Genomic DNA, 24,520 nt, shown 5'->3' with positions numbered 1-24,520 from the left:
TCCTTTTGGAGTCAGCATAATTTTTAGACTTGTTTTGTTTCATTTTAACCCTATCTTTCAGCTCTTGGTTATCAACTTGAACCTCAGTAAAATCTTCCCTTTCTTGCAAAGTCATTTGAAAGTTGGATTTAAGTACCCTATTAAAACGTTCGACTTCTCCATTGGCTTGCGGGTAATACAATGAAGATTTGGTATGTTTAATGTCATTGTTCAGCAAATAAGTCTCAAATTCAGAGGAAATAAACTGAGACCCATTGTCCGACACAATTTCTGCAGGAATACCCTCTCTAGCAAATAATCTCTTTAGAAAGGTCACCACAGTTGTACTAGTCACTGTGGGAGCGAATGCGATCTCTGGCCATTTGCTGTAGTAGTCTATCACCACAATAGCAAATCTGCATTCATATGGTGCTAATTGAAATGGACCTGTAATGTCTATGGCAAGTTTTGTCCATGGTTGAGATGGGAATTCTACTGGCTGTAGGGGGGTGGGAGATGTATGGTGATTTTTGTCATTCTCCTGACAAGCATGACAGTTTTTTATCATTTCTTCCACTAACTTATCCATCCCCGGAAACCAATATAAATCTCTCACCCTGCTCTTGGTTCGTACAATGCCCTGATGAGCAGAATGCGCATGCTTTATTATTTTGCTCTGTAACGCTCCTGGAATTACAACTCGTTCCCCTCGCATAATGCATTCATTTGCTTCAGATAATTCATCCTGTAACATAAAGTATGGTTTTAAATCCTCTCTGACACTCTTTTTATCACCAGGCCAACCCTTAATGATATATGATTTAACGTTTTGTAAAACTGAATCAGCAATTGTAGCTTCCTTTAATTCTTCATAGGAAACACTACTATTATCCTTCATAACAGCTTGTATGCAGCTCAAAACAAACTCTTCAGTATCTTCATCACAACTAGCAATCTCTGCATCAACATTTGTGGGCAGTCTTGACAGTGCATCTGCCACAAAGTTGTGTTTACCTGCTTGATACTCAACTGTATAGTTAAATTGTAGCAATTGTGCAGACCAACGAGCAATACGCATAGGTTGTCTACCTGTACCACTTGTGTTTAGTAGCGTAACCAATGCTTGATGGTCAGTGCGCAGTGTAAAATATCTACCCCATAAGTACGTAAACCACTTATTGCAAGCCCAGACGCAAGCCAAAGCCTCCTTTTCTCCAGCAGAGTATTTGCGTTCCGCAGAAGTCAATGTTTTTGAAGCGAAGGCAATTGGGAATTCCTGGCCATCTTTAACTTGGCTCAGAACTCCACCAATTCCATAATTTGATGCATCAGTTGTGACAAGCAATGGTGAATTTGGGTCAAACAAAGCCAAAGTAGTACCTTGTGCAATTGCCTGTTTTATCAGATAAAAACTCCTTTTTTGTTCTTCCCCCCAGTTAAATGGTGTATCTTTGCGTAACAAAACCCGTAATGGTTCTACAACTGTAGCATAATTGGGTACAAATTTTGCATAATAGTTACACAAACCAAGTGCAGATCTCAATGTAGTGAGGTCAGTGGGGGCAGGCGCTTTAAGTATGGCCTCAACATGACTTTGATCTGGTGTAAGCCCTTCACCTGAAATAGTATGGCCTAAGTAGGTGAGTGAATTCAGATCGAACTCACACTTTTCAATGTTAAGACGTAACCCTGCTGCTTGTAACTTAGCAAGGACTCTAGACAAATTCTCATGATGACTTACTTCAGTAGTGCCATATACAATTATGTCATCTAAGTAACATTCAACCCCTGGCAATCCTGCTAATATCGAGCTCATCATTTTTTGGAATGCCGACGGAGCAGATGCTAATCCGAAACATACTCTTTTGAATCTATATAACCCCTCATGTGTTATAAATGCTGTAATATCCCTACTATCTTCACTCAACTCTAGTTGGTGGTAGGCCGAAGCTAAGTCTAATTTAGAGAAGATTTTAGCCCCTTGCAAATTATTGAACAACTCAGTGATGTTGGGTAATGGGTATTTATCCACAATTACTGCCTTATTTGCCTCCCTTAGGTCAATACAAAGCCTAATTTTACCAGACTTTTTCCCAACCACAACTATGGGTGAAACCCATTCACTAGCATCAATTCTCTCAATGATACCTTCATTTTCAAGTCTTTTCAGTTCAGCTGTAACTTTGTCTCGAACAGAAAATGGCAATCTGCGTAGCTTCTGTGCGACCGGGGTGACGTCTTGTAGTGTTTTGACTCGGTGCACAAAATTGTGAGCTCTGCCCAAACTTGAAGAGAACAGTATCGGGAATTCATCAGTCAGCTGGCTCGTTAGTCCTTGATCGTGGTCGCCAGCCAGAGTAGAGTCTTCTACACGTTGTATTTTGACCTGGCCTCCAGTAATTTGAAGATCAAGAGACTTGATTAGATCGATGCCGAGTAATGGCGTTCCAGTAGGTATGTCGACAACGTATATGTGAGCATTCACCGACTTTGAACCCAGCTTTACCGTCGTATAGAATGTTCCCAGAACTGGAATTTGTTCCTTCGAATACGTCGTCAAGAACTTTGCAGGTTGTTGTAAGCCTTCTCGCAAGAAGTGTTGGTCGAACCACTTAACCGGTACAATGGTGACCTCCGCACCTGTATCAACAGTCATTTTACACTTTACTCCATTTGCAATGCCGACTGTACATTTTATAGCACTGCTATGAGAATTGGAAGAGTTTTGAAGAGTAAGTATTTCAACTTGAGCAACATTCGACCTCTAGCCTGTTTTTGACCTCTACATATTACAGCCCAGTGTCCAACAATACCACACTTGTTACACTTCCCAGTTTTTGCCTTGCAATTCGGATCATTGGCAAGATGTTTGTCCGAACCACAACGATAACATACCCTTTTCTGTGCGTCTGTATTCTGTTTGTTTGACTGTGCAGCCTCATGTGAAGAGTGTTTCTTATTACGTCGTTTAGACTGTTTACCATGTACATTCTGTAGATTTGCTGAACCAGCAGTATAACCAGATGCACCTTCCGAAATAGCTTTGGATTCCCGCATAGCTCCCTCTATTTGCCTGCTAATCTCCAATGTTTTGTTGAGAGTCAGCTTTGGTTCCAATAACAAACTCTCGCGAAGGCGGTTGTTCAAGCATTTCTCAACTATCTGATCCCTTAGCATTTCCTGCTGTAAATCGCCAAATTCGCAATGTACAACTAGTTGTCTTAACGCAGTGACGAACTGATCAATCGTCTCATCATGACGTTGACTACGCTGCCGAAACCGATAACGTTCTGCCACGATATTAGTAGCCGGCACGAAATATTCATATAAAATGGCGACAGCTAAGTCGTATGCATTAATAACACTAGCTGTGCCTGTATCAGACGACGCGGTAGTGGAACTAGTACTTGTACCGATATTACCTGTCGTTGCTGTAGTAGTAGGCGGCGTAATTGTAGTACTCGGGGCGATTGTAGAAGCTGTATTAGTATTAGCTTGGTCCAGAGAGTAATATATTCTTTGCCCCTCAGTTCCCAAACAATGCAGTAATAATGCCTTCTTTCGGGAAGGAGTGTAGGCATCACCTCCCGCTGCAAGTAAATAATTATCAAACGCTTGCTTCCATTGCACCCACGGTAATGTAGGCGCACCGGGTGTAGGTAGAAAATACGCAGGTGGTGGAATGGCAGCCATGAGAACAGTTTAAATCTTACCAATTCACGACCGAAACATGAAAATAATGTCTGAAACGTAGTCCATAATAACGATTGTTTACTTCGTCGCCAGGATGTTATTTAGGTAATAAATGGACGAGACGGATGGCTACGATTAAGGCCGGTTCTTGGCCGTATTTATTAACAGTTCTCAGTCATCTTATCGGTCAATCACATAGAGGGCGCTTTAGCCTTTTACATACATAATCATCGGTATACAACACACGTATACGTCGGGGGCGGGGTGTTATCCTCACCCCCACTCCCTCCCCGCTGGCTGACAGAATATTGCATAATTCCTACACTAACATATAACATGTACTTGTGGTACAATCTAAACAATCGAAAACTCTTCAACATAGTTTCCAAAGTTTCTGATCATTTGGTAGATATGAACTTCTAATATCCATAAGAATGTAGTGTTACTTGATATTGAACATATAAAGGACAGTTTAAATGCGATTTGTGCGAATATAGTCAGTTACTGTCCATAGTGTAAGCCAGTCTAAGACTTATAATGGCAACTTTTATACCTGTATGCATTCCTCATATTAAAAGTATGTCTAATACGTCACTATAAGTGATAAAACGTAGCAACACCAGATCACCCATCGCCCACCCCCTCCCACCCACCCTTTCCCCACCACTTTTTGTATTTTTTCTCAATAATCGCAATCACCAGCAACGTCAAAACAACAGGGCTGTCGTAAACGGCATCAGCGGGAACGCGAGCAATAGTAGCAACGGTGTAGCTGCTGGTAACATTAGTGGTGCTTATGGTTACGGCGGCGTTGCTCAGACCAATGGCAGTTACAACCACAGTCACACAAACGGTAACAGCAACAGTAATGGCTCCAAATCTAGTTCCAGTTACCAGATAGTTGTGCCACATGATGTCATGGTCAAGGCGAAGGCGGAAATGCGACAAGCCGGTTACGAGCTTCTTGATCAGCTTGGACACGGTGGTTTTGGTTTGGTCTACAGAGGACGACCACTAAACAATACTACCTGCACCCCAAGTCAGGTATATATATATATATATATATATATATATATATATATATATATATATATATATATATATATATATTGTTACGTTGGAATGCGAGAGGTCTCGATAATTAATTTTTAACGAGACACAAGCCTGGGTTCGTTTCCGGAAGGAACACAGACAAATTGACGAGTCTAGAGAATTTGAATGAGAACGTAAACTATATTGAACAATTGAGTTTGAACCAACAACAACAAGTGGTAATTACAAATATATAGAAAATTACTCACAAACTTAACAATATAGGATACACTTTAAAACACGCTGGTCTCTTCCAACGGCGATATCCCTCAGCGGCCACGACCTTGATGACGACGATTCTCGGTCCGTTGTACCGCGAAATTCACTGGTCCTCGACGAAGTTTCTCGCGATCCCAGAAACAGCAGTCACCTTCTTTCCGGCGATGCTCCAAAACAGAAGACGGACTTTCAGCCACAATCGAGTGAAGCACAAGTCGAAGTTCTCGCCGACTAAATATTACCAGAGTCAGTCCAAAATCAGCTTTATAGCCACCAACTCCTGGTGTAACGAACTTCCTCAACGGAGACAGAAATTCTTCACCTTCTCCGAAATAACGACTGGAAAACTGTAGTTTCACAGCAAAGTCCTCTTCAAACTTCTGAATGGAAGTGTAGAATCAATCTTGGTATCGATATCTCAGTCCCTCAGAAACTACTGGCAGTTGAGCACTGACGATATATTGTAGAATGGGGTATAATATGTGTCGTCGCTTGTATTCGTTCAGAAACTGAGAAACTCTCCGATCTGGGGCGGGTTTTTATACGATTCGCCATGTCAAGAATCATCTAGATCTTTCTCGATACACCTGAGTAACAACTCGACCCAGTTTCTCCGTTCTTGGAAGTCCTTTGCATATCTCGCGAACATTCCAGAGAATCCACGAAGATGCGTGCACAGCGTACAACGGGATTTCACGTAACCCGTCGGGAATCGAGGCCAGCGTGCCATCATAAGGAATATACCAGAACAATCGTGTATTGCTCATTACATAAATAGCATTCTGACACGGTAACCCGACCTAATTCCTCAAATATTGATTTGTCACGAAGGCCATTTCAAATGCTTTCTATATCATAACATTAGGTTCCTCACTAGCAGTGACTAGCGTTAGGCTACAATGGGCCCTCGTAACAATATATATATATATATATACATATATATATATATATATATATATATATATATATATATATATATGTATATGTATATGTATATATATATATATATTGCTTCTTCTGCTCTGAAAGAAAACAGAATTTATGAACAAGAGAGTGGTTCTTCAGGATCTATAACATCTGATCCAGTCTCAGAGTGCTGCAATGCATCTGATAGCTGAGCACAAGTTTTGATCCACCGTGGATCAAATAGAGAAACAGAGAGAAAAAAAGAGAGAGAAATATTTTGAGATAATTGACTCAATCCTTTAGCATTAGGTGATGGCTGAGTGCAATGCATGATGGGAAATAATCTTTAGTTATATGCTATGAAAGACAAAGGAATTTATGAACAATATCGTGGTTCTTCAGGATCTATCACAACTGATCCAGGCGCACAGTGTTGCAGTGCAGCTGATAGTTGAGAACAAGTTTTGATCCACCGTGGATCAAATAGAGAAACAGAGAGAGAAAGAGATTTTGAGATAATTGACTCAATCCTTTAGCGTTATGTAATGGATGAGTGCATTGCATGGTGGGAAATAATCTTTGCTTGTCTGCTCGGAAAGACAATGTATGTATGTATGTATGTATATGTGATCTTCCCGCAAGCAGGAACTCGCGAAAGAAGCCACGGAGGCTTATAGACTCGCAAGCTGACCGAAGCCAATCTCTCGGCACACATCCATTTAACGTCCATGTCGGGAAGTTGTTATTGAACAACACCCTTGCCAGACGACACACATTGCTGTCGGCGGGAACTTCGAACCGGGGATCTCATGACTGGGAGACGCTGGCGTTACCCACTACGCTATACACTCCGCCGTGATCCACAATGGAGTTTATGAACAAGAGAGTGGTTCTTCAGGATCTATATCAACTGATCCAGACTCATATGTAATGCATCATGGGATGTAATCTTTAGTAAATACATTGTGATTATTATGTTCACATGAATTGTGCGTCAATTTGAAATAAACATTGTCAGTGCATTCTGTACGTGAATGCAAAATGAAGTATTTGATTAAGTAAAATAACACTCTCGTCTCTTGCGTATATTTTTGTTAGTTTAGAAATGTCAGTAATGTGAGGGGAGTGAAAAGGAGAGTGTGAGGGGAGGGGGGGTGGGGGAGAAGTAGTTGGAGTCTTTTGTCAAGTAATTCAGCAGCAGGAAATAGTTCAAGTCGGTTTAATATGCACGTAACTATGCACAACTCACATTTACGTAAAGCTAACCCTAACCACTGCACTAGGCTATGGACGCTGATTGTTTGTCCAGAGGTCCGAAACTGGCAAGAAAGGTCGTAATTCCACGGTAGGCGTTTGTCACCTGTATCGAACAATACTAGTTTTGTTTTTGGTGACATATTTGCCTTACTCTAGAGATCAAACATGATTCTAACAAACTTGAAGTCATTTGTGATTCCTATGTTTAACAGTTTTTCCGTTATTCCTATATATATATATATATATATATATATATATATATATATATATATATATATATATATATATATATATATATATATATATATATATATATATATATATATATATATATATATATATATATATATATATTATATATATATATATATATATATATATATATATATACTGGACAGCATAAAATTGCTCACAGGCCTAGCCAGGTGTGTTCAAGTTGTCCCATAATCATAAACGTGACGGAAGTCGAACGTTACTTTTAAGGCCTTGCTAAGCTGAAACTGGTGGAAGAGACTACACAAATTGAGATCAACAGCCGATCCAGACAAAAGCTTGTGAACTCACTGCCAGACTAAATCCGTTTTACACAATTATTTCGCTTTGAGATTGTTCATAGTAAAAAATGTAACAAGATGAACCGTTAAGTTTCATAAACGCTGCCTGGTCACAACGAAACTACATCCAACCTGAAATAAATACGACGGAAAACGTCCAATAGAACCGCTGTATACTACAAAGTACACCTTTCTGCACGCAAAATAAGGCTTCCCGGCGAGCGGCACGTTGAAACCAATGCAAATATGTTCGTGTTTTCAGTTTAGATTTTACGGATGCCCATAAGCTCATTTCCAATTGCCAAAAGCCTCCTATTTGTATGAGGCGTAACGCACATGTTATCTGATAGGCGGATCTGTGGGAGATATGGTAGCTTATAAAACAAGGTTTCCATAATTTGGCGTCTGGTGACTCCAACTGACCTTTGACCTCAATAAAATCTTGTACTGAACGTGTACCAACTACATACTAAATATGAGATTCGTCCAACCCTCCCTTCAAGATTTCCACAATTTGACCTCACAGGAAATGCGAGATTGATCCAAGCTTTTCTTCTTGAGATATTTTATTTACATGGTTTACTCAGTTTGACCCCTGGTGACCTTCGTTATACCATGAGCATGCTATGTGAATACAAAGTTATGAAAGTCTAGAATGTTCGTAAGGTTGAAACGACTCATCGGAATTGTAAATAATTTAAATATGTAACTATCAAAACCATTAAAGGAATCAAAATTCCACTTGATGAAGTCTTATATCTTATAGCATGTTCAAGAAATATAGGTTATGTTTGATAGGAAGGGGGAGAGCTTACTGTATTTAAGATTGTTAAATAGCTAATCTACGTTAAAGCAGCATTTTGCGTCCTTTTCTATGATATTTCTCAACCTCACTGACTCCACTATGCCATAACGACATACATAACTAGCTTATCTATTTAAATCTTACTTCAAATGGTGGCATAAAAGTCGAAAAATTTGCAACTTTCAACTTTGTTTTTTCTCCAAGATATTTTCCGTTGGGATCCCAATTAACCTCGCCCATAATATGAATATTTAAACACTACGAACGTCATTGACCAATACGTAATCCAACACCAAGCTTGATTTGTGTACAGTCTATATGGCAGTTGTACCAGGGAGTTCCATAACAACTCCCTGGTTGTGCCAGCGCAAAGTCTTGAATCTATTTTTAGCAACGGCTCATAATTAAGCCTGCATCTCTGATTGGTTGAATTCAAACTAGTGAGTTTGGGGTACTGTATGCGATTAATTTTCAGGCGCGTATCCAGGATTTTCTAACCCGGGGGGCGCGAATTACTATCTTAGCGGAGCGCCACCATCGGTTGGCGCGGAGCGTACAAGAAAATTTCTGGTTTTGATACCCCCCAGATCACCGGAAATGGCACTTCTCGGGCTTGAAAATGACCAACCAGATGTACACTTTTTGCCTGAGAACCAAGTATTTCCCAAAAGTTTTTTTTCCATCCATAACCTTTTTAAAGATTGTCACCAGTCACACATCATGTTCGACCTCATTGCATGTCCTATGGATCATTGCTTTTGTAGGTGATTCTACGTCACGGCCCACAATATCCGAAAGCCCCACTTTTCAAGGTTTTAAGCCCATTATTTGTTGAGAATTTGAAAATTCACTTTTCTCGTGAATAAAATCACTTGAAAACATACCCATAATGTTGCACAAAATTCAATCTATGGACAACCAATATTGAAAAACTCCTTGAACCCCTAATATACAGGTCAAAATTGCACGAATAGAGGAAAGTATGATGAAGAATGTTGGTGAGGAAATTTTCGAAAATTCAGACAGTTAATTTATTGGTGTACAAATATTAAAACCTCTTATAATGGCTATTATGAAACTTCGTTGAAGGAAATGAAAAATAGCAGATATTTCCGATACCAGGTATATCGAAACCGAGCACTACACACATAGGCGTAGGTCCCGTAGGAGGCGGGGCTGCAGCCCCCCCCCCCTCCCGCAACCAAATTTTTCCCATTTTTTCGGGCACCTACTGCATGAAAGAAAAATAAATAGCAACGAATAGCTTAAAAATGATCTCCTTGGTAATTAAAATAAAGTTCTTAGCTTGGCCGACATTACTACTGTAAAAGAGAGTTTTGACATAAATGGATCTGTATGCTTTTTGGTTTCGATGAAATCGTAACCTATGCATTCATGCAGGCGGAGAGTGTGTGTGTGCGTGTGTGTGTGTGTGTGTGTGTGTGACGCCTGGCTTGTAAACACGGTATCTCAAGTAGGGGAGCTTGGACCAATCTAATATTTGGTGTACATGAGTACCACATTGAGTAGATGTGCCCTATTTTTTGTGGTGCCTGTGAAGGTCACCAAAGGTCAGTTAGAGGCCAAAATATTAAAACAAGCAATAACTCCCATTGACAGGATCCGACATGGTTGATATTTTGGGACCAGTTGTAAATGGGGTAAGGGATCGTTTCAAAACATAACGGTCATGTGATTCAAGGTCAACAAAGGTCAAGCAGGGGTCAAAAACTAGTATTTTTGCAATAACTTGAGAACCAAATGTCCGTGAAGGTTGGGAGTTACGCTATTTTAATCAGGAAGTCGACCCGCATCTAGGTGACCTTTGACCTCAGGTTGACCTCCGGTGACCTTTATCAGTTTTTTGGGTTATTTGAATTTTCGTGGCCATAATCGGATCTCAAAGGTACCTTCCGATCAAAATGGTCCATAGTTGACCCCTGTGCGACCTTCGTGTGCGAAGTTATCAGAGGTCAATGTTTTTGTTTTTTAATAAGTACAGTTAGGATGGTCGCACAGACTTGTCATGTTGCTTTTTGGAAGCAGCGTGTCAAACTACATCTGACCGCGAGGTCAAAAGGTCAAAGGTCAAATCTTAAAAAATATGCTCATTTTAGGAGATACGGGGCAAAACAAAACAGAACAAAGATAAGTTTGAAAATTTGATAGAGCTTTTTGTGCTGAATATAGGAAACCATCTCCCGCTTCAATCGGACACCCAGTTCTCAAGTTATGAGGGGCCAAAGGTTGGTTTTGATACATTTCTAGCAATAACATTATGTGTAAACATTGTAGGCCAATTAAATTTTAGGACAGAGTGCACCTCATCAAGAGGAACATTTTTGATAAAAACCATCAGGTCATCCAAGGTCATTCAAGGTTGATTATGTGCAAAAAACTGCCAGCTTATGCTAATTTTTGCAACAACTTCTAGTCACGAAGTCCGACATGGCTGGTATATTAGGACAAGTTGTGAATGGAGTAGGGACATATTTTCCAAAATAACCGTGATGTGATTCAAGGTCACCAAAGGTCATTTATGGGTCAAAATGTGTTTTTTTTTCACAATAACTTGTGAAACTACCACTGACAGGGTCCGACATGGATGATATTTTGGGACTAGTTGTGAATGGGGTAAAGGATCGTTTCAAAACATAACGGTAATATGATCCAAGGTCAACAAAGGTCAATTAGGGGTCAAAAACTAGTATTTTAGCAATAACGTGAGAACCAAATGTCCATCAAGGTTGGGATTTTAGGACAGAGTGCACATCATCAAGGGGAAAATTTTTGATAAAAACCATTAGGTCAATCAAGGTCATTCAAGGTTGATTATGTGCAAAAAATTCCCAACTTATGCTAATTTTTGCAACAACTTCTAGTCACGAAGTCAGACATGGCTGGTATATTAGGACAAGTTGTGAATGAAGTAGCGACACATTTTCCAAAATAACCGTGATGTGATCCAAGGTCACCAAAGGTCATTTATGGGTCAAAATGTAACTTGTGAAACTACCACTGACAGGGTTGAGAGTTACGCTATTGTAATACAATAGTCGAACTGCATTTGGGTGACCTTTGACCTCAGGGTGACCTCCAGTGACCTGTATTAGCTTCTTTCAAGTTGATTCTTTCAAGTTTCTTAGGCATATTCCAATCTAACTTGTCCAAAAATGGACTCCTCTGCAACCCTAATGTGCGAAGTATTAGAGATTTGGTTTTGTTTTGTAATACTTGGTGTGTGGATTCATAACATTGAGTACAAGAACCCTATTGCTTTTGATCGAGGTGTGTATAGCCATGTACAGTAGACTGACCTGTGTTAGCATGCCATAGTGTTAGTAACAGCTAGTTCTGGTTATACTAACAAGCAGAAGTCTAGTGCATTAAAGTCATCGAAACCTCCATGCATTTTGCATTCTGGTTCTCCATCGACATAAGACATTTCGTTGTTTACATTAGCATCCGGCGGTATACTGTGCAACTTTCACGGACCGTAAGGTATACGATGCCATGCAATGTAATGACCGATGCTTGCTTATATGATATTGGCATCGATATGTTGGATGCGCGCGAGGCGCGCGAAAAAATTTTGGCTTTTTTCGGGCGAGAAAAGAAAAATGGAAACGTCAAAAATGGAGTTGTCGGTGTAAGGGGTAGGGTGAGGCGCACACCCCTCCGTAATCCTTGATCTGTCACTGGCTACCCTGTGTATAAATTATAGGGATCAGCGCTTTAACTATGACTGTTCCTCTTTCTCTTCCCGAGGTCTTGGCTATCTTCTACTCCCTCCTTTTTCTCTCTTTTTTCTTTTTCTTTTCCCTTCCTTTCTCTCCTCCTTTTCGTTTTTCCCCCTCCTTTTCACTTTTTTCTTCTCTTTTTTTCCTCCTCTTTTCCTTACCCGGGGGGCGCGCGCCCCAACGCCCCCCCCCCTGATAAGCACCTGATTTTAAATGTGGAATTTTGTCGTGGATACTTTTCTCATTCTCTGCAAATATCCTTAATTACTCGCCAATTAACGATGTTGGCAGGGAAAAACTTGGCTGATATCTTAGTTTGCTGTTTTGTGATTGATATATGTGAAAAACTCGATGGACATGTCGAAAAATAGAAAACGGCGACCAAACGCAAAATGCTGCTTTAAAAGATGTAGTTAAAGGTAACAGGTGTACAGGGACGTAGCCAGCAATTTGAAACGGGGGAAGGGGGAAGTGGAGCAGAATTTTTAAAGGTGCCCTTCTCACAAAGGAAGCATTATTGTACTTAACGGAGCGCCATGAAATGCCTCCCACGTTGCAAGAATAAACAATAATAAGAGTATTGTATTACGTAGCAGACGAACTTTCAGAGGAAAAACTGATAAGGGTCCTGAAAAGAGGGCTTTGGTGATATTTTCTGCTTTTAGTTAAATTTTATTTTCAGGGAACTCAAAGGGGGTTGGGGGGGGGGGTCGGTGGAGCGATCGCTCCCATTGCTATGTCCCTGGCCGTATACGTTGTAGGTGCACTGAGATGTGGGTTAAGGGTCAGGTCAGTTAGGTCATGAAAGTTGAAGCTTTGTTTATTGTTGCGACTTGTTTTGAAGTATAGCATTCATATTAAAATGAATCAAAGATCATAATAGACAAATTTCGAAGACGTATATATGTGGTTTGTGGTAGTGTATCTGATTCAAGTTCTCGTGTCGGCCGAGAAGGACTTGACATAAGACCAACGGGTATGGTAGATCCAGCGTAAATAACACAACAGCGAGTAAACAATGTGTTTATTTATTAAATATTTATTTGAACATTCCAGGCTGGAGATGTATTATGCGTTTATTATTTGTAATGCAACAGTTTTACCAGATAAGCTTTAACAAAATATGAATGAAGGAATACATAATCCACAAGCCTGCATCAGTAACTCATCTGGATAATGGGTGACAAAGCTAAACAGATACCCGGCTTTCGCAACCACATCAAAATTTTATAGCATCATTAAAGTGTTTTAACTATACATTCAAATTGGTGTTCGATCCTAAATTTCGATAATTCTAAAATAACGTCCTGTTAAAAAAGAAATAATGAACCCAAAAGTATTTCTGCATATTTATTCTTATGAAAATGTTAAAAGTATACCTGTTTTATATTCCCGGAAGGTTTTAAAATTATGTAACAATTAATATTTGATGATATACACATACACTGTATTAAACGTGTATCGGAGCTTACAATAGTTTGGATTTAGGCAAGTATATACAATTGATTTACATTGATAAAAAATATAATAAAAGAAAATCGTCTTGTCACCTTTTGTAATGAATTAATTTACTGCTCTGAGTTTTGAGTATGTATATAAAGAAAATATAATAACACGAAGAACAATCACCGATGTAAAAGTTTAAGTTGAGGAGAAAGCGTATTTAACATATATAATAGACCAACATCTTTGTGATTAACCAGATAACTAAGGGTCATCTTGGTCCATTTGGTTTCAGTTTGCTGCAAAACCATTCGTTATAACTGAAAGTAACGTGGCATTAAAAATATATATACAAGAAAATGTATTTATATCACATTCTTTTCAATTTTTTTCAAATCTTACAAAATCATCTTTTAACCTGACATTCATGTCCCATCCACATTTCTCTTTCTGGAAGTCCGTGTTCATCTAATTTCTTATTTGGTTCTATTCGACAATTATGTAGTTTGGGTCTATGTCATCATCCACACGATAAGTCCTACGCAAATCATCATATTTTGGAGACAGATAAGGGTCTTCATTGGGAGAAATCTTTCTGTCATAATGACCAAGAGGTTCTGGTGGAAGTTTAACCCTAGCAAGGTGAAAGTCCTCACTACCTACCCTCCGGCCCAGATCACCACTTGCAGCTACATCTTCGTAATAAGGTGGTGGTAGATCGTCGTTTGGTCTGCGTTTTGACCTTCTCCTCCTTCCTACTATGCATATGCAGGCAACCATCAACACGACGAATACAATGCAAGCTCCTAAAGCAAGACCCGACCACAAAAATAACACATATGTATCTTTATTCGGATCAGATGGGGTTGTTGTCAACTCACTAGATTGTGAGGGGACAGGGAGGCATACCCCGTCTGGAAGATGTTCAATGGGTTGTCCTATGTAACTTGATCTGCTACCGGTTTCACATTTAACATCATCCAAATTTAGGTATAAGAAATTCCCATGAAAATCTTCTGACAATGTATCAAATAGAGGGCCCCGAACAAAGGATGGGTGTTTCGTAAGCCAAGTTCGAAGGCCACATATTTTATCATCACAACGCCATGGGTTATTCAACAAAGTAACCCAGTTATTCAACAATGGTGAGAATATGCCATCTTCGATGTTTCCAAGGTTGTTCCCTTGAAGTTGTAAAAATCTCAAGTGTCTTAAGCTTTGGAATGTGTCCTTCTGCATGTAAGATATTTTGTTGAAACTTAGATCTAATGACTTTAAGTGGGTGCTATAAAACCCATCAAAAGCATCCCCCATGAGACTTGTGATATTATTCCTGGCGAGCGATATACTATACGGTCGCAAACCCGAAAACATTCGGTCTTGCAATACTTCGATTTGATTGTTAGATACGTCAAGGACTTTCATATCGCTGCTCCCCTCAAATATTCTTGCGGAAATAGTCTTAAAGTTATTGTTACTGCTATAAAAGACGACCAATTTTGTTAGGTACTCAATTCCAAGTGCATGAAAGCTATCTAGAGAATTGTGAGAAATGTCCAGTCTATATAAATTCGGAAGCAGTTGGAAACTTTTATCTTCGATGAAGTTTAATGAGTTGTTGGAGATGTCAAGAAATTGAAGAAGCTTTGAGTGAGCAAAATCAGATTTCAGTATCGTTACAAGCTTAGTATCTGATAATGAAAGGGTACTTATCCAGGGCTGATTGAGCAATATATTTGATGGAACAACATGGAGTGGATTTCCATCCAGAAAAAGTTGATGTATTCGGTCTATGGCTGAGAAAACCTGATCAGATAACGTTGATATTTTATTGTACGACAAAACGACTGTTCTCAAGCTTGGATTCCCATCAAATGTACCACTGGATAATTGAACTAGGCTGTTGTGCGCAGCTTTGAAGGTGTATAACTTGGGCATTTTGCCAAGCAATTCAATATCTAAGACTTGCAGTTTGTTGTATGAGATATCAAACTCAAAGATTCTTACCATCTCATCGAAAGAGGATGAAGATACACTAGTAATTTGGTTATGGTGAAGAACCAGTCTACTAGTATTGGGATGAAATATTGGCGCAATCGGGAGAGAGGTTATCTTATTGTAAGAAAGATCGATACTAATCATCGATACTTGTCCTACTTCAACAAAGCTGCTCCTTCCAATCTCAAAAATTTCGTTATGTGTTAAACTTACTCGTCCCAGTGAACTTAAGTTGGCAAAGGTTTGATTGCTTATACCAGTAAGTTTATTGTAGTCCAGCAAGAGTGACGTTAACATGTCCACATTGGCCAGAGAGAGGTTGGTAACTTTGTTGAAAGACAAATCAAGACTAAATGTTTTGTTTTTAATACCAATTCGACTGGAATTGACTTGTAAAATTTCATTTCTGGACAAGTCGATCTCTTTAACTCGTTGGGCATAACCTACACTAGAGGGAATTTCATTCAAGCCAACTTCTGTCATTACAATCTCTGTTAAATTGTTCATTTCGACAAACTGTAAAGAGGAGAGCGCCTCAGAACAATAAACACACGAGGAGATTTGAAGAACTTCTAAATTGGTGAAGGATTCAATTAATTCAGTGTATATCGAGGACATATTGATATTTCCCAGTAGATGTACATTTTGGATGAGCATGTTGAATTCAAACATTCTAAAATCGAGTTCGATAAGCCTGTTGTTGTTTAAGAGTACCTCGCGGAGATTACTCATCGTTTGGAAAGTAGTAACGTCGATAAAAGATATTAAGTTATCGGATAAATTGATTACCTCCAAACTATTCAATCCCCTAAACATTACAGCCGTCACAGTTTCGAGACTGTTGCCATTTAGACGTAGTATTAATAACTTAGTTAGATGGTCAAATGAATTTGCTTCAATTGAATCTATGTCACAATTTGCGAGTTCTAGGGTGGTAAGGTTATGATAATTACCTAGAGACCGGAAGACGCCTCTACGAAGTAATTCCACATTTGAGTGGTTTAGTGATAGTTCAGCCAAAGACGGTAAACCAACAAGAAAGTTCTGCTGTAGGTTGGAAAGAAAATTACCTTGTAGGTCTATCCTCTCTAAGTTGTCAATAACAGATGCACTACTGGTGTTGACTTTCGTGAGACGGTTGTAAGATATGGTGAGATTCTGCAACTTTTTGAGTCTCTCTAAGTCTGGGAAGTTGATCTCCTCTATTTGGTTTAATTCAAAATCCAATTCTCTGATATTGATGAGATCTTGGTAAACATCGCTGGATATGTTTCGGATATAATTAAATCCCAAGTTAACCTTTTCCAAGGATTGCACAGCTCTGAATGTACCAGGATGGATCAATTCAATGACGTTCTTGTGTAAATTTAAAACTTTTAGATTGTTAAGCCCGGAGAACATTGCAAACTCAAGTTCAGAGAGAGAATTCCTAGTAAGATCAAGTTCTTCTAACTTCTCTAAGGTTCTTAAAGCGCCAATAGTTATGACGTCAATTTTATTGTCGGAGAGGTCCAATATGTTGAGGTTCCTTAAACCACCCAAAGCTTCAGGCGGTATAGACTCTAGCTCGTTGCTGGAGACATCTAGTTCCTCAAGATAAGTTATATCGGTGAATGCCATCTCTGCGATATAGGATATGTAGTTGTTCCCGAGAAGCAAGGTCTTAAGTCTACTTTGTTGTCTGAAAATCTCGTCATCGATCTCATACAAGTCATTGTATTTTAGATCCAATTCCGTGAGATTGGAAGGAAGTGGTAATGCAGTTGACGCAATCTCCTCGATGAAGTTATTTCGGAGAGAAAGAATTTCGAGATTTGCCAGTGACCGAAACATCATTGGGTGAAGCAATTCGATTAGATTTGATCGAAGATTAATCTCTTTTATATTTGGTAGATGATCGAATGATCCAGGATCAATTCTATCAATAACGTTGTTTGAAACATCAAGCACTTCCAAGCTCCTCAGACCTGACAATAAATCGACTGTGATAGCCCGGAGATTATTAGATGATAACTGCAATGTCTCTAATGTCTGAAGTTCTTGGAAGGTCATGTCATTTATTTGGAATATTCCATTTGACCTTATATCGATCAGCCTTAGATTGCCCAAATGTGATAAGGAATCTCTTTCAACACTCTGGATATCATTAAAACCGAAATATAGGCGTTCATAAGTATCAGGGATTTCTGATGGAATCTCCATAAGGTTAGCAGCGCAGTACAGTGATGTCCCTACGCAACGACAGGTCTCAGGGCACTGCCATGTTGCTTGAATAGGATTAAAGAGAAGCAATAACTGCACAGCTAACGAGAATAGCACCACACCTAGATACCCCATTGTCATCTGTCAATAAAGGTCAAAGAAAGAACACAGTGAATAGAATACAACATGACATACGCATAGATACAATCTTGATGCGAAAGCGCAAATATAAGATCTTATATGTCTTACAGATGACAGCTTTACAAATCTAAGGGTGTAGTGAAACCCCATCCTTCGCCACTTTCCGTTTAAGGTATAAATACGATAGCGCGGTCTTTTCCTGAATGTAGTTCTGCATTGACCGCTCTTCATTTGAAAACCTCTATTAGTTGCCTGAACAGAGCATTTGTTTTGGATAACTTCCACAAACTTTTCTTTTGTAACGGTAGCCCAATTACTGTTGACCCCCTTGCAACTAACTTTCTCTTTACCTGAACCAAAGCAGCAATACAATTTATAGTAAACATCAATATGAGATTCTGCAAACAGACAGAAGTATCTCTTGAAAAACAACATCGTTGGCGGCCCTATGGCAAGCCGTTTTAACATTTACCTCTCTATTCTACTTAAGTAGAATTAATTCCACTTAAGTAGAATACAATTAAGCTTAAGTGAAATGAATTGCATTTAAGTAGAATTGCATTTTACTTAAGCTTAATTGTATTCCACTTAAGTGGAATTCATATTAGCTTAAGTTCAAACGGTTTTTGTCTACATCGTATTTTACTTAAGTAAACTTCAAATTAGCTTAAGCTTAATTGAATTAAGCTTAAGTAAAATACAATTCTACTTAAGTAAAATACAATTCTGCTGAAGTAAAATTCAATTCTACTTAAGTAAAATGCTATTCTACTTAAGCAAAATGGCTTTTCAATTTCACTTAAGCTAAATTGCATTTTACTTAAGTGAAATAGAATTACGCTTAAGTGAAATGTGATTGGTCAATCTTTTTCACTTAAGTAAAATTCAATTTAGCCTAAGTGAAATAGAATTACACTTAAGTAAAATGTGATTGGTCAATCAGTATGCTACTCATTGCGTCACTGTACTTGCCGCGAAGTCCGACTTGGTATACTATTATAGGTACCTCACCACTTGTTCATCCGCTCAATAGGTTAACCATTGTCAGAAAAGAGGTAAAAGTACCTAACGTAAAGCTTGTTTAAGCATGTTATCATTTACTGTCATCGCTTTTTCTGCCTTTATATGAAAGAGCATAATTTTAAGTACAGATGGTGTGAAAATAGGGAGGATCGAAGGTGATATAAACCATTTTAAAAGTCTTTGGTTAAATGTTGATATTACTCCGAACGAGCATATGGAAGGGTTCAAACTTGCTCCTCTTCTAGCTCATAATCTAAACGGTCATGATATGGAAGTTTGCCATGATAGGCCAAGATCACAGCTATCATGTGGTGGGTATAGGATATACCAGATGAAAACTTCTATCTATGCTTTGGCAGGTCTTGAAAGTGACAAGTTTAGTGTGTAAGTCAATGGAACAATTACTTGTGATGCGAGACCTATAGAGCTACGTTCAAGACGTACTAGTTACGTAACTATTTGCGGCCATTCCCTCATACTGCCATACTTATCCAGCTTTCGTTGTGTATTTATACGAACATAACACCATACATACCCTTAGCAAATGAAGCAAAGCAATGTTTATCACTGAGTCTGAACGTTAGACATTTGGTAAATGCAGCCAGTCAATCAATTGTTGCAAACTGTTGCTGATGCTGTTGCACCAAGCAGTGGTACTAGTACTAGTAGTACTAGTAGTAGTAGTACCACTAGGCATGGTACCATGTTAACATTGCCCCCAGACCAACCACTTATCCGCACGTGGTAAATGTTAATACGGCTTGCCATGCGACCGATCCTTCAATTCCACTAAGCTAAATTGTATTTTACTGAAGTAGAATTGAATTTTACTTAAGTAAAATGCAATTTTATTCTACTTAAGTAAAATACAATTCTACTTAAGCAGAATACAGTTTAGCTTAAGTTTAATTCAATTTCACTTAAGCTTAATTGTATTCTACTTAAGTAAAATACAATTTTACTTAAGTAAAATTCATTTAGCTTAAGTGAAAAAGAATGACACTTTTACTTAAGCTAAATTAAATTTTACTTAAGTAGATTTGTATTTTACTTAAGTAGAATACAATTAAGCTTAAGTGAAATTGAATTTAACTTAAGCCTAAAAGAAAGTGGTAATTTTACTTAAGTGGAATACAATTAAACCTAAGTAAAATGCAATTCTACTTAAGTGCAATTAATTTCACTTAAGCTTAATTGCGACCGATCCTTCAATTCCACTAAGCTAAATTGTATTTTACTGAAGTAGAATTGAATTTTACTGAAGTAAAATGCAATTTTATTCTACTTAAGTAAAATACAATTCTACTTAAGCAGAATACAGTTTAGCTTAAGTTTAATTCAATTTCAATTTCACTTAAGCTTAATTGTATTCTACTTAAGTAAAATACAATTTTACTTAAGTAAAATTCATTTAGCTTAAGTGAAAAAGAATGACACTTTTACTTAAGCTAAATTAAATTTTACTTAAGTAGATTTGTATTTTACTTAAGTAGAATACAATTAAGCTTAAGTGAAATTGAATTTAACTTAAGCCTAAAAGAAAGTGGGAATTTTACTTAAGTGGAATACAATTAAACTTAAGTAAAATGCAATTCTACTTAAGTGCAATTAATTTCACTTAAGCTTAATTGTATTCTACTTAAGTGCAATTAATTTCACTTAAGCTTAATTGTATTCTACTTCAGTGGAATTGGTTTTTCTTAAGAAGAATAGCGAGGTAAATGTTAAAACGGCTTGCCATACGGCCCCTCCATTATTTACCATCGGTACCACGAAAAGGGTCGATCCCGTTTTAGAAATAATAAAATGTGTCAAAAAGTATTAGAATTTGACGCTGAGGCGCTCTATCTTTGGGCTATCATGCAAGATATGCACACAGGGATTATACTGTGGCGCAGGGAAGAAACAGGTTTGTCGTTCGGACTATGCTATGCATACCACTACAGTGTAAAACAAAATCAATAACATCGTCCCCAACCTGTATTATCAGACACATATGTATTGACAATAGTCTACAACCAAACAAAACACGACTCGGCAGGGTGGATTTCTCCGAACCCCTGATTACCTTTAAGGTCATTCCCAGGAAACCGAAACAGCTATACAAGAGCGCAAACATGAAACAAAAGATACGCTGTCCAAATCATAAAAGGATTACATTGAAGATAATAGGGACGGGAAAGGGGGGAGGGCACTATTATTACAAATATATATATATATAATAATAATAATAATAATAATAATAATAAATGCATTTATATAGCTCTAATTTTGTACAAACCATTCAAAAGCGCTTAACAAGGAAAAAGCCAACCAGTCGGATCAATCAAAATAAGCAAGCTTAAACAGATACGTTTTTAGCTTTATCTTGAAAGCATCCAGGGTCAAGGAGTCGATACACATCAATTCCACCGGAAGTGAATTCCACAACCGAGGTCCTTTGTAGGCAAAAGCCCTATTGCCTAACGTATTATGATTGATACGAGGAATATGCAGGGTGATTTGAGAATGTGAGCGCAAAGAGTAAGAATTAGACTTCACCAAGATCATATCACATAAATACTTAGGTGCAAGACCTTTTAAACATTTAAATACTTGCAAGATTAGTTTAAATTCAATGCGTTGCTGTACAGGTAACCAATGAAGAGATTGTAAAGTAAAAGTAATGTGACAAAATTTAGGAAGAGCGTAAATCAACCGAGCCGCTCCATTAAGTACCATTTGAACTCTACGAAGCTTATAATCAGGTAAACCAGTCAAGAGTGCATTACAGTAGTCAATGTGACTAATTACAAAAGCATTAATAAGAGTTTTAGTACAGTCCTCATCCAGGAATTTTCTGATCTGACGAATATTATAGAGTCCATGGTATGCCCTTGAGCAAACTTCTTTTTTCCCATCAAATTCCTTTTAAATATATTGTATTGCACCGAAAGCAAAATATAGCGGATATCACGTGCGTAAAATGAACTTTGCGTTCGCTTCTACGATCATTTCATACTTAAGTATACTAATAAAATGCGTTAACTTTTTCTTTTCTTGTATAGAGGTAGAAAATGTACCTATGATCAATTATTAAAACGGTGAATATATTTTCAATGCTGTAAAATGATCATCTTTGATTCGTTTGTGTGCTCCGGGCGAACGAGTGTGTGCGCGAGAGGGGGAGGGGGGTGTAAATCCCATGACATGATTTAGAAAAGATCGTGAACCTTTGTGGAAGCGTCAAAGGCGGATTCAGGGATTTCAAAAGAGGGATACGGCCTTGGGAAGACTGTAGATAGTCAGGTAGTTTCACACCTACCCCTCACTAAAAAGTCAAACGCTGCATTCTGACGCGTTATTAAGCCTAAACGCAAGGTTGTGCTAACGATCATTTTCCCCCTTATTTTTGAGTAATGCTAAAGAGGGTGTAACACCCACATCATGGATAAGCGCCTCGGGCGCCCCGACAATGTTACCCAGCAAATCCACCCACCCCCATGAGGTAATAGCCTCGCTCGCCTACCCAGAAAAAAACTCTCCGAAAAATACGAGGGGAAAGTGATCAGTGGATTAGTCAGCTTGCATTTTCTATTTCTATAACTGTACAGCAAATAGTCTAAAATTAAAAGCAGTTCTTCGTTACTTTCAATCCAAACATGCTAAACGTTGCAAGACGTTACATTAGTAATAATTAAATACCATTAGAAATAACTTTAGAGAAAGGTGGAATGCTTTCAACATTTCAAAGTTGCTCGTTGTGTGGAATTAATACTGACTTTATTATATCTGGACCTTATTGTTGTTTTCTTTTTTTTGGGAAATAATAAGATTCGTCCAGTACTCAAAAATTAATGCACATTAAGTAATGTTAATTTGATTAATATTTGGAGGGTTTGTGATATTATATCTAACGGTGTAGTACAAATAGTAAAAAAAAAGTAATGTACTCCAATATATCATGCATTTCCAGTCGTCACTTACAGTAATAGCATCGTACCATGCATCTATAGCTAGTATCATGGTTTATCATGGTTCATGGAAAAGTTTTTTTCTTATTGTTTTTTAATTATTAACAAATATTCACAATTGTCTCGTAATTATAAATCAACTAAAGTTATACGAACCCTTTCTTCAGTTTCAATACGATGAACAATAGTAAATTTGAGGTTTTCTGTTCACGTCAAATTGCTCTGAGAAGAAGATTAATGAATCAAATTTGTCGAGGCACCACGTTCTCCATTTGCTAGTGCAAACCTTGCCTTTGCAACCTAGCTCTGCAGTAAAATAACAACGGCGCTTACCATTTGTCGCGATCTCTTCCAGTTTCACAGTTATATATATAAATAGATATATGAATATGTATATCCTCCAGCCCAATCACAATAACCACCAGCGCAGGTGTTAGTACTTAAAATTAGATCTCAACTTCATCGTATATTTGTATTATGTATACATCATTTGACTAGCGGCCGGTCCACTGATTACTGAATATTCAATTTACTTCGACAAATGAAATCGGTTGTATTGAAATGTCCTTGCGCGTTTGAGGAAATAACACAAACAGGAACACGAAAACATTCGTGATGTTTTTGACACCCGCGTGCGGGCGTAGTTGATCTCCGAATATATTCCTTTTGTTGTCGCACCACAATGAATTGGTCCAATAATATTGACTAACACACTTAAAGAGGTAACAGTTGTACCTTGACTTGCTCCTTACCACGTACCGTAACTAATGGTTTCAAAATCCCCTCTCCCCGTGCCCCGGGGCTGACAAGGACGTTAAACTTTGTATGATCTACTAGAAGAGTTTCATGACGATTGTATCTGTTTTAAATAATTATTATTGCAGGTCTTCGTTATTCGGTCTTCGTTTTCGAGACTTGCCTGTACTGCGAATCTCGAAAATGAAAATTGAGAAATGAAGACTTCTTTATTTGTTTTCGATTTTTCCAGTCTTCTATCTTCGGTCTTTGTTTTAGATGTCTTCGTTTTAAAGGTCTTCGTTTTAGACACACATATCCAGAGACTTTTGTTTTGTCAGTAGCACCTTATCTATATATGTCCAGAGTTAAATGGCATTGAAAAGATTGTGATAAGTGTTAAATAGATGATGAATCGAGAACGAAACGTTTGAAATAAACTATAAGTATAGACGAATTAGTCCCCGTACTGTCTGTGACGTATGGTTATTACATGGGTGACCCTTTAAGAATATAATCGTGTGAAAATATTTCCTACTCAACAAACTTAACGACTTCTCTTCTTTTCTTCTCTGCTTGATTGGTTCTTACACTTTTTCTATGGGTTATTCTTATTTTTGTACTGCAGAGTGAGTCATTGTCCATAAAACTGCATAGGTTGTGAAAAAGTTTGTTTTCACAGGGGCGTATCCAGGATTTTCCAATGGGGGGGGGGCGCCAGGCATGAATGATCGCCGTCCTAGGGGATGGGTCTAAGGGGAGGGGTGTACAATTTTTGCT

At 38.2% G+C, this 24,520-nt stretch overlaps 1 protein-coding gene and 1 long non-coding RNA gene across 2 annotated transcripts in view; one reads left to right on the top strand and one right to left on the bottom strand.

Annotated features, from left to right (window-relative positions):
• The window catches only part of LOC139961888 (uncharacterized), a 115,884-nt gene that overhangs the window by 2,466 nt on the left and 88,898 nt on the right, over positions 1–24,520 (top strand). The gene's annotated exons all lie outside the window — the stretch shown is intronic.
• Positions 13,269–23,378, bottom strand: LOC139961860 (uncharacterized). The gene is made up of 2 exons (XM_071961479.1): positions 23,162–23,378; positions 13,269–18,029 (listed from the first exon to the last, which is right to left on the bottom strand). The coding sequence occupies exon 2, from the start codon at positions 18,027–18,029 to the stop codon at positions 14,175–14,177; it is 3,855 nt and encodes a 1,284-aa protein (XP_071817580.1). The 5' UTR covers positions 23,162–23,378; the 3' UTR covers positions 13,269–14,174.

The sequence above is a fragment of the Apostichopus japonicus genome, chromosome 3 (assembly GCF_037975245.1).
Source record: "Apostichopus japonicus isolate 1M-3 chromosome 3, ASM3797524v1, whole genome shotgun sequence".
NCBI classification, from domain to species: Eukaryota; Metazoa; Echinodermata; class Holothuroidea; order Aspidochirotida; family Stichopodidae; genus Apostichopus; species Apostichopus japonicus.
The sequence above is the reverse complement of the archived record's forward strand: the minus strand, read 5'-3'. Positions and strand labels throughout refer to the sequence as shown.

Excerpts from the sequence above, each read along its gene's own strand:
- LOC139961860 (XM_071961479.1), bottom strand. The coding sequence starts at position 18,029 with ATGACAATGGGGTATCTAGGTGTGGTGCTATTCTCGTTAGCTGTGCAG.